General features: G+C 39.2%; 1 protein-coding gene across 1 annotated transcript in view; it reads right to left on the bottom strand.

The window, feature by feature from the left end:
- Positions 1-974: 974 nt before the first annotated feature.
- Positions 975-18830, bottom strand: part of ipo11 (importin 11) — a 128014-nt gene continuing 110158 nt past the window's right edge. Inside the window, exon 30 of the mRNA XM_080893946.1 lies at positions 975-2528. Within this exon, the coding sequence (XP_080750072.1) occupies positions 2364-2528 (165 nt within the window). The 3' untranslated portion in view covers positions 975-2363. The remainder of the gene's footprint in view (positions 2529-18830) is intronic.

Raw genomic sequence — 18830 nt, 5'->3', positions numbered from 1 at the left:
TTTCTATTGCTCAAACCAAAGAGCCACAAGCATGGCTGTAGGATCTAGTTCTATTTCCCACTAATTGCCAGTTCATTTCCTTGTACTTTCTCAGTAGTTATTGCCCCATTTTTCTAACTGACAGCTTCCTTTAAAAAAATGAAAAAGAAAAAAAAGAGCGTCTACCAAACTGACTTGAGTTTGCACATCAGTCATGCTGTACTCTCAAGAGAGGATGCATCTAAACCTTATGCTTACCATCATATTTCAGTGTCCTCAGCCTCTCCCACTCGTGCTCCTTTTCACTGCAATCAGTGGCTCAGTCCTTGAGGTTCCAGAATTAAGGACAACTTCCAAGTCCATTGCATTATCTGCAGGACAATTATGTCTGATCTGCTAGAAAAATGTACTCAATAGAATAAGACTGCAAAAAACAGAAAAACAAAACAAAACAAAAAAAGTACATCAAAAACTCAATAGGGACTACTGTTTTCAGTTACACAAAATAAGCACTGGGAATACAAAGACAACTATTCTGGCTGATTACTGAATTTTATTGAAGGCTTTGGAATATAAGTATTTTTCCCCATGAAAACATAACCAAGAGTTATAGCTCCAGAACTTCCTCTACTATGTCGTTTTGAAAACAAACTTAATAATTTCAATCAAGAGTTAACAAGTGAAGAAATCTTCTACTGTTGAACTAGTTAAGTAGTCAACATAATAGTAAAAAGGTCTTGTGTTTCACGGGCAGGTAAGGCTGAAAGCATAAGGCTGTAATTCTGACTGCTACTCAACTCTTATCACAGTGTCAAAGGAGCTAATGTCAGGGCCATCGCTTTCTCGAGAAGGTTAACACGCACCACGATGAAAAAAGAAAACAAATTGTTAAACCATAAAAAAAAACTTATGTAAATGAGTCTAAAATTGCGACATAGTTTAGACAATGTTTCCTACTGTGTGTGTAAAAATGCAACTATTAAATACTTAAGTGCCAATATTCAGTAATTTATTACTTTTCTTTATCAAATAGGTTCGTTCCTATTTATTAAGCATTTTAAGATAGAACACAAAAACAAATGACTCCTCTCAAATCAAATATATCAAACTGTCACGCCAATTACAGGCCAATTCAGAAACAAAAATAAAAAGACTGCAGGACAGCTAACTTCTTTTCCACCAGTGATGCATTGTGATTCTTTTCAATGGCTCTGAAAGCCACTTGATAACAGCCGCACAGGCCAGAATTAAATTCTTCCAAATTAAAGTGAGGACGAAACCTAACAGCATGTCACATTTGGAATAAGTCAAAATGAAGATGTGGCACCAAATCAAGATAAGGCTCTCAATGCGCCTAATGCAACTTCAGCCTAGTATGCACAATCCTGTCGCACTACTCTGAGGTCTTCTACAATTGTGTTTAAGTATACTGACGTGAAAAGAATGAAAAAGATGTGACCATTTTGGTTATTAAAGTGCTCCAACACACCATCAATTAGCAGCGGTATGTATATATAAACATAGTTCAGCACTTTTACAAATCAACCATTTAAAAAGCCCCCATTCTGCAATCAAAAAACAAAAAACAAAATTCTAAGCCACCATACAAAGAAAACCAAAAAAACACTTTAGTTCTCTCAGTAGTTACTTCAATTTGACCTCAGGTTATGACAAAATTATTATTAAAAAAAAATAGCTGTAGAGAAATTAACATGATGTAAAAACAAACTACAAATAATGTCAGGCAGAATATCATCCATACTTTACATACATACAAAATTACATTTCATTTTTTTCTCTTTTAAGAATAGATTCTGTAAACACTGCTTCAGGTCCTTCAGGTTTGATTTATCCCCTTTTCTGCTACAATCTGTATGTTTTTCCATAGAAAATAGTCCGAGGCTCCTGTTCTGGCACTGCAGATGATTCTTCCCCCACCCCCATACTCCCCAACCGTCACAACATTAATTTAACTTTTTCAATTTTCTACCTATTTCACAGCAAAACCAAAAAAAGTGAGGAAAAATATAAGTATTGAGTGGAAGCTCTAGTGCGTTGATGTTGTCATGTAGGTGTTTTAAAAACGTGAAGATACTCTGACCCACATAAACCCAGTCTTTATAAAAAAGGGAAGGACAAGAAATAAGATAATAGAGAGGGCGGCGGGGGTCGGTGGGGGCATGGGGTGTTAGCTGAGGACAGTTGACTAGGCTAGGTTTTGAATATAGATAAGGCATAGCATGGGCAGAGGTTGGGGAGGTTTGAATTAGGAGTCCACATGTCAGGCAGATTGTTAGCCTTTCCAGTACATTTTCAAAAATGGGGTCAGAGGGTAGCATTAGGCAAGGACGTTTCTGTAAGGTAGTGAAGACTTTAGATGTGATTTAGAGGCCTTGGAGGAACTCCTGGAGCTGCCTGACGAGCTCCGTGTCCACAGTTTCCATCAGGACTCCAAAGCCCTGGTCCCCCATCAGGGCCTGCTGCGCCTTCAGCTTTTCATAGACAAACTGCTGGAGAGAAACGCTGTGCACCGGATCCTCCAGGGCCAACTGCAGGAGGACAAAGAAAATGGAGAGTGGAAAAATTAGTGATCCCACCTGAGAAAGGGTCTGTTAGGCAGCGCTTTGGGAGAAAACAAAAACACCAGCAAACCAGCTGCTCATGGTTGTAATGTAGGTCTTAACAGTTCCCATACATTCATTTCAGAGGCTGTTCAAGATACAGTAAGTAAATATCCAATTTTGAACTGAAGGGAGGATTAATGTTCTGGTACAAACTCAGATCTGGATTTTTGATTTTTTCCTCTCAGACTCGATTTCATTTCCATGATCTAATAACTTTTGGAAGAGATGCTGCCCTACACCAGGCTATTATTTTTGGTTACTGTCTCGGTATAGAAGCTTTTACTCCGGCTTTCAGAATTTTTAATGGTTTAGATGAATACTTAGCACTCTGAAGGACAACTACACATTTCCTTTTTACGACGCAGGATTATTGGTATTGCACACTATAAATAGTGGAGAGATACAGAGCAATATATACAAAGTATGTGACAGGAACAAAACAGGATGAAACACAAAAATTCATGACTACAGAGAGATACTACACCTAGAGAATAAGGAAAGCGTATCTTAATTAGAAAAGAAAGTGTAATCTTGATTCACTTAAAGAAAGAATATCAACATAATCCATAAAATGACCTGCCTGACAAAAAAGGCAAATCCACTAATTACTCTTAATTTTATTAATGCCTGCTATGTGTTGCAATGTGTGTAAGTAGGTGTGTAAAGGACTTTCACTGAAAATGCACTGTGGATTTTTTTACAAAAAAGGAGGAAAATACAACAGAAACCTTTTACGTGTGGCGACTCTGACATATATAACTAACAGAAAACGTACACAAGGAAAAATAATTCAGTATTCACAGTCACTGTCATTCATCTTATGCCGAAGAAAGCGCTGGAAAAATAATAATTGACAACAGTGTAAAAAAAAACAAAAAAACAAAAACAAGCACAGAAGACTTGAATGGTGGACTACAGCTAACACATCTCTGTAAACCTGCACACTGTCATTTATTTTCTGTGAAATGAAGCAGAGGCAAACACAACAGATGGCAAAAGCCTGAAAGCCGGGACTCGGTCTGCAAATAAATTAGAGAGGTATACAAGTTCTGTTAACACCACTGCACAAACAAAACTTCCACGCATGCAGTCAAGTTTTGAAGATTTCTTTTTGTGTGCGTCTAATAAAATGTATAAAGACAATTTTAGTCACCCTTATATGTTTTTAATCAGTGTGGGTACCTTACTATATCACCGTTTGTAACATTTCCACGTATTCTGGCTCTTTTTTTTTTTGCTATGATTTCCCCACAGATTAATTATCATTGTTGCTTCAAAGCAGGTGAGTATCTTGAATTTCAAAAAAAAAAAAAAAAACTCTCCTTGTGATCTCCTTTATCACCTAGCACAAATTTGACATTTTGGCGAGCGTGTTCACTCTTAATCACATCAGCCCACAACTGAAAAACAACTCTGGGTCCTTAGAGAAGCACAATATTGCAGTGGCAAATCTTAGTCTCTAGCCAATCACTGGAAACAATACTTGTCATACTAATTTGGTCTTCGTCATTACAATGCTATCAAACTAGTAAAGAGTGGATGTTGCAGAGTGGCTTAATGGAAAAGCTTTCATCTGAGCTGCATAATTACCTTCTCTCTGTATACCACAACATCTTTAAGGTCTTTTTTGTGTGTATGGGTGTGTGCGTCAGAAGCCACATATCATGGCACTTGAATACATTTTTAATCACCATGGTCCTCTTAAGCATCTACTATGATCAAACTAGGGAAAACATTATTAATGCAATTCTTCATATGTCTCAGTAAATATCAGATTAGTTTGGGTTAAACAGGAATAGAAGCAATTAAGTCTGTATGTAGAGATTACAATATTTCAGCAGCAATGTAGCCCCTTATCAGGACTGCACACTTCATATATACTAAATGAGCTTTTTAGAAAAATGCCAGAAAAACAATTCAAGTCTTTGCATATGATAGGGTGTGGATGAAAGTTTGCTGAAGTAGTGTAAATTATTAATATTATAATTATTATTAAATTTTTATTATTAATAAAGATTAAAGAGAAATTGATAAGTGAATAGAATTAAGAAAATAAACAGAATGTACACTCGCCAAGGTACTTCATTAGTTAACCCTGTTCAACTGCTAATCAACCCAAGTATATAATCACCCAATCACATGGCAGCAACCTTATGGATTTATGTAGATATGGTCTTGATTGTATGGTTGAAGTTCAAACCAAGCATCAGAATGTGTAAGAAAGTTAACTTAAGTGACTTTGTATGGTTGTTGGTGCCAAACAAGCTGGTCTGAGTTATTTGGAAATTGCTGATCTACTAGATTTATAATAACCACTCGATATAACCAAGGTGTGCAGAAGAACAACTCTGAACCTACAACACACTGACCCTTGAAGCAGATCAGCTACAGCAACAGGAGACTACACAAGGTGACACTCCTATTCCTGTCAGAGAAGAACAGGAAACTGAGGATAAAATTTGCAAAGGCTCACCAAAATTGGAGAACAGACGATGCCTCTGATGAATGGAAAAAGAGAGATACAGAGAAACCCCTTTCCCGCATCCAGCACAAAGAGGAAGTAACACAAGTGATATGAGCAGAAGAATAGTCATTTTCTGTTGTAACAGAAATTTGGCATAAACAACATGAACTCATGGGTCCTTCCTGCCTGGTATCAGCAGTTCAGGCTGTTGCTGGTGGTGGAATAGTGAGGTGGGGGGCGGGGTATTTTCCTGGAACACTTCGGACCCCTTTCAACCAAGTGAACATTGTTAAAATGCCACAACTAACCTCTATTATGCTGCGATCATCATCTCTTTATGACCGCAGTGTATCCATCTTCTGATGGTTGCTTCAAGCAGGATAACACATCCCTGACAAAACTCCTCTTAAGCTGGTTTCACAATGAATTCATCACAATCACCATGTCTCCCATCCAATAAAGCACATTTGGGCTTTGGAGAAACAGTAAATCAAATTGTGGATGCGCAGGAATAGCACCTTGTTGAATATGTCCCACAAACGAAACAAAGCCGTTCTTAAGGAAAATGGGGGGCCAACCTGGTAATACTGAGGTGTAAATGTTTCTGTACCCCAAAAAATAAAGTTCTGAGATAGAGCAATGGACTGTATTTAGGACATGCTGTGTTGAGACTGTGCACATAGCAACACTGATCAAAAGCAGTTTACAATGTTGCCACTATCAGTATAAACAGTATGCACGACCCATTGTCAACACAGGGGGAAAAACAAGGGCGGAGATGAGAAGACAAGAGAAGAGGAAAAAAAATAACGGTGACACGAGGCAACAAAAGGTGTAGATGTGATGGGTACAAAGGAATGAAATGTGATAAGGGAACGAGGAGACAAATATGACAAAAGAGGGAAAGAATCGTCATGCATGGGAATTAAGTACCAGGAACTGGCTAAGTAATGTGGTTCAAAGAACCCCATAAAGGCAGCGAGTGATAAAAACAAGATGACGTGGGATGCAAGAGTGGGCAATCATAGCTCTACCTCATTGTTCAGGACAGAGAAAAGAGATGAGTGGGAAACATGAGAGAGTTGAAGAGAGACAGCTGAAATGACAGGGGCTGTAAAAGCCCTCATCTCTAAAGTAATCCCGAGACTACTGTTGTCCTTTTCCAAAGCAAACGGTTCTCAGTTATTTCTATAAAACCATCAGTGTTATTTAAAATTGGCCAATGAGGGACTTTAAACACACTTAATTCACACAACATCATGTGTACCAGGGACCAAGATCCTTAAAGCTCTCTGAATGACAGGCTCACACAAAGACAAATGGTATTAGTACAATGATTGCCAATATTGGTTTCGGGACTGGGATTAGCAAGGACATATTGCAAAGATAATAATCTCACAGATTTCACAATAGTAAGCCTTTTTTTTTTAGATCCTCAACTTTCTGATCTCTCAGACCTGCTCTCCTATTTCCACTCTTACAGTTTACTACAACAGACTACTCTATTCAGTCGAAAAACACATTTGTACTGTAGCAGAGGATATGAAAGGAAACTAAGTCAGGCAGACAAATGCTAACTGGAGTTAATGATGCAATAACCTGTACTTTTCCAGCTTTTATCTCACATCCCGTGGTGCCTCATGTCTAACTGCAAACACACAAATACCCCGCAGGAGCGCGAGTGTGTGAGCACATACACCGACTTCTGTGTGATGTAATGAACTGTGGGCCTGCATGATGTATTGAAGTGTAAACTAAGAACTGTATTGTGTAAGGAGATGCTGACAGCACCGGGCTTAGTGGATTACACTGCGGGCAAATGTTAATTTCATCAGCTAATTTACAACACATCATCTGCAGCCTCGCCAGCTCATCGCCTTTAGAATCTCTAACTAGACATGTAAGCTGCTCTCAAGTGGTCAAATTTGACTCAAAGCATCATGCTGTTTAAGAGAAGCTATTGTCAACTCAGGTTTTAATGGCATCGCCGTCTTAAACAAATACCATCATATACATTAAAAAAAAGTAAACTTATATTCTCTTATTTTTTCTGCATGTAAATTTTCTGTCATGCATTATCAGTGTTTGGGTTATAATGTATTATGCATAACACTTAAAAGCAAAAATAATACAGTATTTATTTGGTTCAAAGTGAGTAATCCATTGGACACGTTTTAGACTTTTGCACTACTCCGAGAGGTGCGCTGTCACACACTTAGATTGATAATTCTACCTTTAAAACTTACATTTTCACACACATCAGCACAAAGCAGTTTCCTAATGACATATGGAGATCTTTGCACTTCCTGATTTGTAGATACTTTGCCATTTCTATACAGCTTTCTGTGTTAATCAAAGTTAGGTGATTTTTACACCATCTTGCATAAAAAGCAAGAAACAAAACAAAGACACAAAACCACATTGTATGACTTTCAATATAGAGATCATTTAACTCATGCACTGCAAGTGACACATATTTGATTAACATTTGCATTTTGAGTGCTGAATTTAGGAGCAGTAATACGTTAGACAAATGTAAAGTGATTACATTAATGTGCTTCCCCAAACATTGAGGATTAAATGCATTTTTCATAAGCAACATTATTTCTCTATTCATTATTTCATTATTTTTCTCTTGGCAGGTAGTCCAAATCTGGTGTATAAACCTTAGCATGGCAATTTCAGCCATTCTGTTAATAAACAGAAGGGAAGACAAAAACAATCCCATCAGGACACAAATACTGCATAATGAAGGTGATTTTGTAAACTGGAAGCATTTCTCATTTATGTCATTTGTTCAGTTGCTTGATGGGAGTGAACTATGTGAAATATGATTGGTTCAGGTCATTTGAGGCAAGGTTTCAATTTTGGAGTTTGTACTGTGAAGAAGATAAAACGGCAAAGTAATTGGGGGCTCTGGATAAGTGGGGAAAAGATAAAGTAAGAAAATGATAGAGTAAGAAGTGCAAGTGCAATAACCAAAAAAGTAAACATGGTTTGCCAAAACAATAGGTATAGTAAAAACAACTACAAGTAAAACTGACTGAAAGGATGAACTGAAAGAAAAAAAATATGCATCTGTATTAATATTAGGTAACCTTGCGCACAAGCCAAAAACAAACAAAAGAAAAACCCCAACAACAAAAATCCCTCCACGACATAAAAAGTAGGAAAGAAATATGAAACCAGTAAAGTTTGAGGGGAAAAGAAAAGGAATAATGATGAGAGAAAAGGACAGAGGGAGAGTGACATGCTTCCTGCTGCAGCTCACTGATAAAGAAGCAATGGTCGCCATGCCACAGAAGAAGATAAATGAGAGGGAGGATGAATAGAAGAGACAAATGAGATGTGAAGGAAGTGGAAAAGGTTTGGTAGATGTCTAGTGAGAAGATATAGAGGGGAAAAAAAGAAGGAGAAAGAATAGAGAAGTAGGCGAGATACGCTCTGAAGGAAAAAACTGTAATTATGACGATAATGATAATAATAATGATCCTAAGCACCCACGGCAGTCCGCTTTTACCTCATGCAAAATACCCAATAAAAAGCCTACATTTGTTCCATCTGTTCTGACATTACTTAGAGAGGTTGCCAAACACCTTTTTGCTTGCATCTTTTTTCTGCAACCAGTGTTGTCACACGAACAACTGTTTTCAAGGTGGCACAGTTTCACAAATCCATGCCAAAAACATGTAATTTAGCCTCTACTCAATATTTGCTTGGAAGTTATTCATACACCTTTGTCTGGGAAATAAGCTAATCTGCGCCAGCAGGCTGGAGAAGAATATAGCCTCAGCACACCTGAGAGAGTTTGGAACATGAAATTATTTGATCATGTCACCCCACTTCTAGGTGTAAAGTGGCTTACCTAAACAGAACAGAGGGCTACTTAATGTTATTGTATGCAGCTGTTCTTTAGTTGGAACAGAGTGTTTTTTTTACTGGGAAAAGGGCTTTCCATACCTGACACATTGGACCACCCTAACTTTTGGTGGCATTGATTAAATAAGATGCTTCTCCGCAACGATTCTGACATGATGGCATCTTATGCTTGTTGCAGATTTGTTGGTTGGACACTGATGATGAGAATCTCCCATTCCACCACAATGCAAAGATGCTCTGCTGGATTGAGATCTGGCAACTTTGTTGTCCGTTTCAGTATAGTGAACTCACTGTGTTCAAGAAACCACTTTGAGAAGATGGCTACATTTTGGTCCATAAAGGAATTTATGAGACACTCAACTGGCCCAAAAGTGTGCCAACAAAATATTCCCCACACCATTAAACTACCAGCACCAGCCTGAACCATTAACACAAGTAAGGATAGATCCATGCTTTTACAGGTACACTGTTTACTCCAAATTCTGACACTACCAATCAAATGTTGCAGCAGATATCAAATGATTTAGTACTTTCCTGCTTATATACAGTACTTTATGTGACAAGACATAAGTTTTTAACTCACTGTGTGTTCACGCGCAACTTTTCTTATAATCATTAGTTGATATTAATCTCTGGCTCTCTTCAATAGCGCGTCGTTATCCTGTCTTCGTTCTCTCACCTGAACTGGTCGCAGCAGATGGGCTCCACTTCCTGAGCCTGGTTCTGCTGGAGGTTTGTTGTTATTAAAAGAGTTTACATTCCCACCAATTGCCAAAAAAAGCTTGCTCAAAGGGTGTCATATGATTATTGGGGTTTTCTCTGAGTTTTTTTGTATTATTGTAACATCGTTATCTTACAATTTAAAGCACCTTGAGGCAACTTGTTTTAAATTTGGAAATATAAATTAAATTGAATTAAATTGAAACGTGACATATGTTACATGCAAAATACTTTTGTCTCTTTTTTTGTTTACGTTCATCAGTGTCTCTGGATGAACAGACCTATCACTGGGCTTGTCTGTGTCAAACAATATGTGTTGCATTAGGCATACGGTGCAAACAATGCCAACCACTTGTAGTAAATTATTCACAACTTGGCAGCTTAAAAGTTTTAAGCCATACATTTTAGTATCTGTGAATAATATCTGCATACTTGGGCAGGGATAGCTCAGTAGGTAAAGTGGTCGCCCCATGATCGGAAGGTCGGCGGTTCGAATCCACTTAACGGCTACCCTGAGGTACCCCTGAGCAAGGTACCGTCCCTACACACTGCTCCCCGGGCGCCTGCTTAGTGGGCTGCCCACTGCTTCACAGAGTGAATGGGTCAAATGCAGAGAAAAACAAGTAATTTCCCCATGGGGATCAATAAAGTATCCATTATTATTATTATTATTATTATTATCATACTTGTATATGATCGAATCTATATACAAAAAAAGTCCCCAATTTATCACAGGCATATTTTCTTATGTGCTGCAAAAGATATTTTTCATTCTATAGTTACTTAAAACCAGTGGGTGAGCTCATGGAAAACACCATCAATCTGAATAGACAGTTTAAAAAAAAAAAAAAAAGATGATCCAGTTTACATTAAAAGACCAAACTCGAGATTAAAATCATTCTATAAAGTGTAGCATAATCATGATGTGTCAAAAACCTTCACTGCTGATAAAAAAAAATGCTGCCATGAATGATGGTCCTTCAATACAATAATCATAGGCATTGTGGTTTAAGTAAATCCCACTTAGAAAGTATGATGCTTATAAGCACGGAAAGACAAAATCACGTAAAGATTAATTGTTGAATTTGCTCTTTTCATGGGATTTTTTTTTCCAGTAAAAGTGCAGGATAATGGGGCATTGCCCTAATGCAAGGCGTCACATCAGATTGAAGTTGAGACTGATTATGAACATCAAAGAATAAGGATAGCAAAGAATTGCTCCTATGCCAGTAATTATGGAAGCATATATAAGAGTGTGGCTAATGGATATTATGCAAGAGAGGGGGTCTATATGTGTGCATGTTTTGTTGGCAGAGCTACGCTGGCTTGGTGGGAATGGGCCTGCTGAATATCCGAGTCTGACACTAATCCTATTACCTCTACTCCAACTGCTGCAGATATCAGCTATTGACTGTTGTCCCCACATACACTGTCCTGATTAAAGGACACCTACATACTTATACACGCAAGCATATATCTTAAGTTATTGGGCGGGGATAAATAAACATACATAGAACATGTAAACATAGACATGTTAATTCCACATTTTAAATGTAAAAGATGTAGCACTAAAATCTTCTTTCCACAGACATTCCAATTCGATGTGAATTTTTAAAGCATAATTTCAGCTTGACGATGACTAACACAAACTCATATGTGTCGTTATTCACATTCAGCTCGAGAGCAATTCAATTCCAACATTTTAAAGCCCACTACAGGCTTTTTATGCTCTTAAAGCATAAACATACAGTGGCTGGAGGGGAGTCTCTTAGCATCGGAGCAGCCAGTCCTTGTGTTTGCAGTAGCACATTTATTCTTCCTGTGAAAACCTCCAGTACAATCTTTCTGTCTCATAAGTGTGTTTTGATGCATATAAAACACAAACATGTGCAGGAAATGTCCACTAGTCCCAAAAGCCCTAAATAAATCCAGGACAGGAACAAATGGCACAGTAGATGATACTGAAGAAAAAAGTAAAAAAAAAAGAAGGTTAAAATAACTAATTAAAAATAAATTTTGCATAATTTGAGAATTTTGTGTATCCAAGTATGGGAACAAAACATTCATAAATAGAGTGTCCAGATCTAATGATCAGGTTAGCTCTTATTTACAGAAGAAATTTAAGTGTGAGGGGGAAAAAAGTATTGCTTGGTGATATAAAGTCAACTCAGTCAGTATAATAATGGCTATAGACATCCTGATCTCACCAACCTTGCAGCTGAGCAGAAGCAGACTGTCCCTTTCATTGCACCAATGGCATTTTATCTTGACTTGTATTAAACGATACTGACTGCACTTGCACCACTGGACTCCCACAGCTCCGTTTAGAAGTGATCAGTACCTTGCTTTTAGTCAGTTGGGTGTTTTTGTGTTGCCTGCAGACTCTGTCTCCCACCACTTACAATGACAAAGATTGATTTTTTGTAATTTTTCTGTGTACCACCACAGAAGAGTTTAAATGAAATAATCAAGAAGTGATTGAAGTGCAAATTTTCAGCTTTAAGGGGGTTAACTGTTTAAAATTTAGACCGACTTTAATCAAATCTTTAGACTAGTAAATAGGAGAAATTTCCTGACCAATTGCTTGTTTACGTCTCGCTCAAAAATACAGATGAATTTATGCTAATAAGGCATTTTCAGTCATGCGTTGCCCAAAAAAAAAAAAAAAAAAAAAAAAAAAACCTTTGAGACCGCATTGCTTTCTACTACTTTAGCATACAGTATTGCTAAGCTAATGAAAACCTCAGACAAAGAATCTGCATTACTTACAAAAACAAAAAAAAAGATCATATATGGCCAATGCTATAATGCTCTCCAAAGGTAACAAACTATAGACAACTACAGACAGCAGCCTTTACGGAAAAGCGTCAGAGCCATTAAGCACTTTACATTTAGTCATCCAGTAAGCATTTGCAATGACGTTTAATACATAATATCAGAAAAATGACTGAAGACATGTATGGCTGAAATCTGAGTCTTGGGGGATTTTAACACTCATTGCTTGACTACTGCTTCTGACCATTTAAAAAGGGTTCTCTACAGCCTTATTATATCTTAATCAGGGAGCCTGGCAGACCTAATCTAAAGAACCCCTCAGGATCAACGCATAACTTCTTAATATAAATAATATGAATGTAATTTCAATTTATATAGGTATTCTAAATGATACAGACATTCATCACACACAGTGCAGTTCCTTTCAGGTTTATGTATATAATTCCATATATCGAGCCTGAGTCGCATCAAGGGACTTTAGGCACTAAGGTAAGAACTCTACAGTATTTTGGAGAAAAAAACCCCAAGAACCAGATGACCCCTATGAGCAAGCACTTTGTAATAGTGGGAAGGAGAAACTCCCTTTTTAACAGGAAGAAACCTCCGGCACAACCAGGTTCAAGGAGGGACAGCCATCTGCTGTGACCGGTTGGGGGCTAGGGGACAGAGAAAAGATATTAAATGCTGCGCTGGGGTCGAACATGACAAGCATAGAGATGAGTCCACTGTCAGAGGCCATAAGGTCATTGGTAATCTTCACTAGTGCTGTTTCAGTGAAATGCTAAAACCTGACTGAAACTTCTGTTCCTCTGCAAATGATCAATTAGCAGTTTCAAAATTTTTTGAAATAGGAGGACGCCTGAAGATTGGTCTATAATGAGGAAAAACAGCTGGATCAAGTAACGGCTTTTTAAGCTGTGGTTTAATTGCAGCCACCTTAAAAGCTTGTGGTACCTTATCCAGTGATAGAGATACATCAATCATATTTAACATTTTAGCGTTAATTAATGATAAGACTTCTTTGAACAGTCTTGTACCGAGGTGGTACTTTTAGACATGTTGAAAATTTAAAGGAAGAAATTATTTAAGTTAGTTTGCAAAGACTGACAGGAAAGAAAGAGTCTAAATAAATGGCAGCAGTTATTAAAGTTGCTGTACATGTCTGCAGGATGGCTGTGAAGGTTGTGGCAATCCACAACAGCAGCTGTAATGGCAGGCTATATTAGTTTTACAAATAACATTTCATTACAAGTGTTTCAATATATATATCTAGCATTCACTAATAAACAAAGACTACAACAAACTATGCAATACCCAACACATCTACATAATTTAATGTAGGAGATTCTTATGGAAAATTAAACCTGAGGCTTGGGTAATGGACATCATTAGTTACACTTTTAAAATGAAGTATAAAAACTGAGCTCTCACTGTAAGCAGCTAATTGCCTACATTTTAAAACAGACACACAGTTAGCGACAATATAAAGAATTTATTCTTTTTCTTTATAAACTTCAGCAGTTCTCTCCAAGTATGTATTAGATCATGCATGAACAGAAAAGCATGCTAGTGTGCATACTACAAAATCCAGCTGGAAGCAGGATTGTGTACCCATGTAGTTTCACAAACTGCATTTGACCTTTGTGAACTTTATACCATACCTTATAGAGTGAGGGTATGGTGTTGGAAAATAACCATAATTTGACCAGTCAAAGGAGCTTGCAAAGAAAAGCGTCTGGGCTTCTTTAAGTTGCTTGAAGATGTTTCACCTCTCATCCGAGAAGCTTCTTCAGTTCTAAGGTCAAATGGTGGAGAGTCCCAGATATAAACCTAGTGGGAGTGACCCCACAGAGGGACAAAAGGACCCCCTGATGATCCTCTAATCGCCTGAGCCAAGGTGGGAAACTGGGCGTGGGTCCCAATCAGCCAGAGTTTCGGGTGTGTTCATTGTGAAACCTGGCCCCACCTTATCATGCGAATTCCTGAGGTCAGATGGCCCAGGATGTGAGTGGGCGTTAAGGCGTCTGGGAAGGGATCTCAAAACTGGATTATAGATGGCAGAGAGTTGGTGTCATAAACCCCCGCCTCTGTTCAAAGATGGTCGCTCACGGTGGACATAGATGGCTTCTTTCACTCCTCTTTCAAAACCATCTGTCCTTTGATGGTTTGAAAGAGGTTTAAGTCCAGACGCTTTTCTTTGCAAGCTCCTTTGACTACGATGACCTGGATGACTGAGAACCTTCACAGACACATAATTTGACCACTCACCTCACCACTGAACACCCACCGCCTGACAGCAGCAGCTGTCCACAGCAAGGCATGATGCCCTGCCACATTGCAAAAGCTAGCCAAGAAGGGCTGGAGGAACAAAACAAAGAGCCTAAGGCATTATAACTCTGCCTCCCAAGAGATCCCAAGCAAGGCGAGTATCCACTCGTGCACTGGAACGCCAATCAATCCATGAAGACTCAAGCCCCTAAAACAAGTCCCTAAGACTTCACTGCCAAAGTTCTTGTGCCAGCCACCAGACAACACAGCTAGAAATTCTGTATCCATGCCTTAAAAGGAAAAGCTGTTTTGGTGGCATGATTGGAAAAAACAGAGTTTCAATATTATGATGGCTGTATGTACATTCAAACATCACACAGGCAATCTAGTTAAGAAATTAAGACAGAAATGAAACTTTCCTATCGTTTGCAGGAGAAAAAAAAAACAAAAAACGAAAACAGCTGAAGCTGTCTCTCTGTTTAGGAATACGGTGATATGATGTATAGGGCATCAATTCCTAAGGCCTTGGATGTTGATTATCATTATGCCCTTAGGCTTACTAATAGTCATGTTTATAGTGCATCATTAAATCTTATAAGAAAGACATGACAGGCATATCTCATTGTTTATCTGTAAGCCTCTCAGTGGGAAACTGTGACTTTACATCACTAATGCATTAAACTTGTGCTCAAAGCTATATGTCCATGAGCTCAGTTTATTAAAAAAAAGAAAACAGAAAAAAGGAGTGCTTTGGAAACCCCTCGGTGCATTCATTACTAATAGCTATGTCCCCAGTACCAGGACGTATACATTGCACTGACAAATTAGAAAACTACTACAATAAAGAACATAAAAGAAACCAAACAACATCAGGCAGAACAGAGTTGAGACATGAGTAGAATAATCGCTGTAAAGAAAAAATAAAAACAAAGATAAAAACACCACATACACAAATGTACACATCTCTCTCTACTTTTCATTAGGGCATGGCCTCTTGACTTCGAGAGCAGATTATTCCTTGATTGCAGTAATTTCCTCACCTAGTGAGGCAGCACGAACGGCAATATCGTAATTAGTACTGTACTAAAGGGCCTAATGTAAGAGTTCCTCAGCATTCTGTCATACAGGTGCATACTAGAAAATGTGTAGCTTAAACAGGCATGAGACTCAACATTTAAATCATTATTGTGTGATTTTTCAGAAAATCAAAGGATTTGAAGAGCAACTCCGAAGAAAACAGTAATAACAATGGCCCGCTAACATGCTCTACCAAAAATTGTGCTTTGGTGTGTATCTGACGGACGAAAGCCAAACCAGTTCCACACCACTGAAGTTGCAGCATTTTTACAAACCAATTCTGGTTCATCTGTTTCATTCAACGATCCACTTTCGCCTCTCTCATTCTTCGTCGCCGCCAGGCTTTTTCTGCCATGTGCGTATGAAAACAAAGGCACTGCGCATGCGTGTCTTACCCATATTCTATCGCGATATTTCTTTTTCCTATCATTGCCTAACATTATACCGGTATTACCACGAACGGTATGATATGGCCCAGCCCTACTAGCAGGATCAGAAAAACATTTCTTTTTAGTGCTCTAAGCAGAAGGCCATGAATTAGAGGAATCTTTGAACCAGGGCTTTGAGTGACAAGCTTGGTCAAACAGTGATATGAGACATCCTGTCTGAAATCTGGTGTGCCATCTGGTATGCACTAAAAGACCAACTTCTGCATTTGTAAGATGGCACTAAGAGGGGAAAGATGCAGTCAGCAACTTTTTCTGTTTAAAACTTTGTAAAATGTCATTAATTGAGGAAGCGCACAGAATAACAAATCACCCAGACCAAAGTTGAGTATTTACAAGGAACTTTTTCTCTTAAGTGGTTGTAGGCTTCTCACATGCATGGAAAACAACAAATATTTGTATTATTGTTATTACCGCTACCGAAGGAGGTATTTGATGTTTGTTTTTTTTAATCGTGTTGCCTTAAAAAACAGTTTTTCTTTATCAGTGTGTTTTGCTTCATGTTCTGTATTACCCTGCGAACAAATTTAAGTGTAATATCACCAGTGTTGGGACTAACGAGTTATTAAATAACGCGTTACAGTAACTACGTTATTATTGTGGTAACGAGCACGGTAACTAGTTATTATGCCAAAATCAGGAACGCGTTACTCGTTACTGGGATTTAGATAGGGTCGTTACTCGTTACTTCGTGTGGTGGCATCGCGGAGCTTCCACAGATTCAGTAACATTAGCAAGTGGTGGAGGCCAGCAGGTGGATGAAGGAAAAAGGAGGCAAGAGGAGAGACCCGAGGCGGCCGCCGGTCCAAGTGTGAACTGAACTTCAGGTAAGAAGTTATGACCTGCAGTCTCTCTGGGTCAGATATAAACCAAGTTTAGGTGGAGTTTATTTTCGTTATGCTGACTTTTTCCGTACTGCGTGATAGCTAGCTTGACGGAGTTTCTATACAGCTGGGTGGGTGCTATGACACTGATGTTGAACTTTATTTTGTTCATAAGTTATTAGAGTTGCCAATCGTCCCGTCTGGTATTCAGAGAAAATATTACGCGTTTCTTATTGAGGTGAAAAGGAACAGTTTGTCCCGTAATTCAGCTACAATGGAAAAGGCACAAAGCTGGAGTTATTCTGTGTTTACGCTGCACAGCTGCCCCTTCTTCTTTCATTCTCCCCCCTCCCTCACCTGTTGCTACTTCAATCATGAAAACTGATCAGTGATCAGCTGATCGTCTCTCTTGTTTATCGCTCACTTTGCGCCGAAAGAGGAAACCAGCGGATGTCGCGCTAAACAACAGCAGCACGTTTAAGCTTGATCAGCTGTTGTAAGAATTTATTTAATATTAATATTAAGTGCATATTAGAGCATGAGGGTGGGAATGGATGTTTGTATGTGTGTGTGCCTGTATGTCTGTGTCTATATGTCAGGTTGGGTATCAGACGCCACCTCTCTGGGGACATCTCAGGCCCTCCAAGGTTTGGAGGCCTATCTCCACCCACCACCACTTCCCCTGCCAGTGGCGGACTCCCTCAGGTATCGGTGCGTTGATGGTTCTTTGTGTGTGGGGGTGGGCGTCCGGGTACACACCGGCTCACTCCTTGACGGCCGCTTATCGGGGCCTGGAGCCTGGGGCTCGCTCGGGCCACTTCGGAGGTGGGGTGCCCCCGGCCTCTCGGCCTGGGGCTCGGTCACTCAGGCACAGCTGGCTGCCGGCGGAGCTCACGGGCGCGTCACTGCAACTCCCCCTGGCTTGTGCTCCGCGGCTGCTGAGTGAGCCCTCATCTGGGACTCTCCTCAGCTCTTACTGGGACAGTGGCGCGGCTGCCCCTCTGTTGGCCTTCCTTGGTCTCTTGTGTTCTGGGGGCCTCTGGATGTCTGGAGTTTTGATCTCCTCCATACCTGCTTCATACCCTGGAGGACGGGGCTGTGGCCCCCCCACACTCCCTAGCAGATCGTTACATGGAGAAACCTTTGGAATGCAAGCATGCTGATCCACACAGGTATGCACACGGGTGTACACACGGGTATTCACAGACGCGGACTACAGCTTTCTTGGCTGCTGCCTCAAAGCACATTGTGCGCTGTCTATCTTGCGTGCTGCACAATATCGTTTGTTATTTAGTAACTACTGCTAGCTAGTTTATTGTGATGGTGCCGTTTTTTTTTTTTTACTATGTTGCTCTTTGTTGTTTGCTTTCTCTTCTTTTTTTTTCTCCATACAGGTGACCCAGGTGTTTTTTTTTTTTTTTTCTTTCTTCCCCCCCTTCTCACCGTCTCTTCTCCCCTTTGGTTTTCTTTCTCTCCCTCTTTCTTTCTCCCTGTCCTGTCCCGTTTGTAGCAACTGAAAATAAAAAAAATTCATAATTATAATAAAGGTCAATCAAATGGACCAATATGGCAAGGCCATAATGATCCACTTGGTAAAATAAATCCGCTTGGCATCTTTCTTGGCCTTAAGACAACAATTCTGATGGCTAAAGATCCAAACGGGACACAAAAAAAAAAAAAAAAAGTATTTAATATTACCGTATTTCCCGGACTACAAAGCGCACCTGTATATTAGCCGCACAAGCTAAAATCAGGGGAAAATCCTGTTTTGTAC

Source organism: Rhamphochromis sp. 'chilingali' (genome assembly GCF_963969265.1).
Source record: "Rhamphochromis sp. 'chilingali' genome assembly, chromosome: 10".
NCBI classification, from domain to species: Eukaryota; Metazoa; Chordata; class Actinopteri; order Cichliformes; family Cichlidae; genus Rhamphochromis; species Rhamphochromis sp. 'chilingali'.
This window is presented reverse-complemented; position numbering and strand designations above follow the sequence as displayed.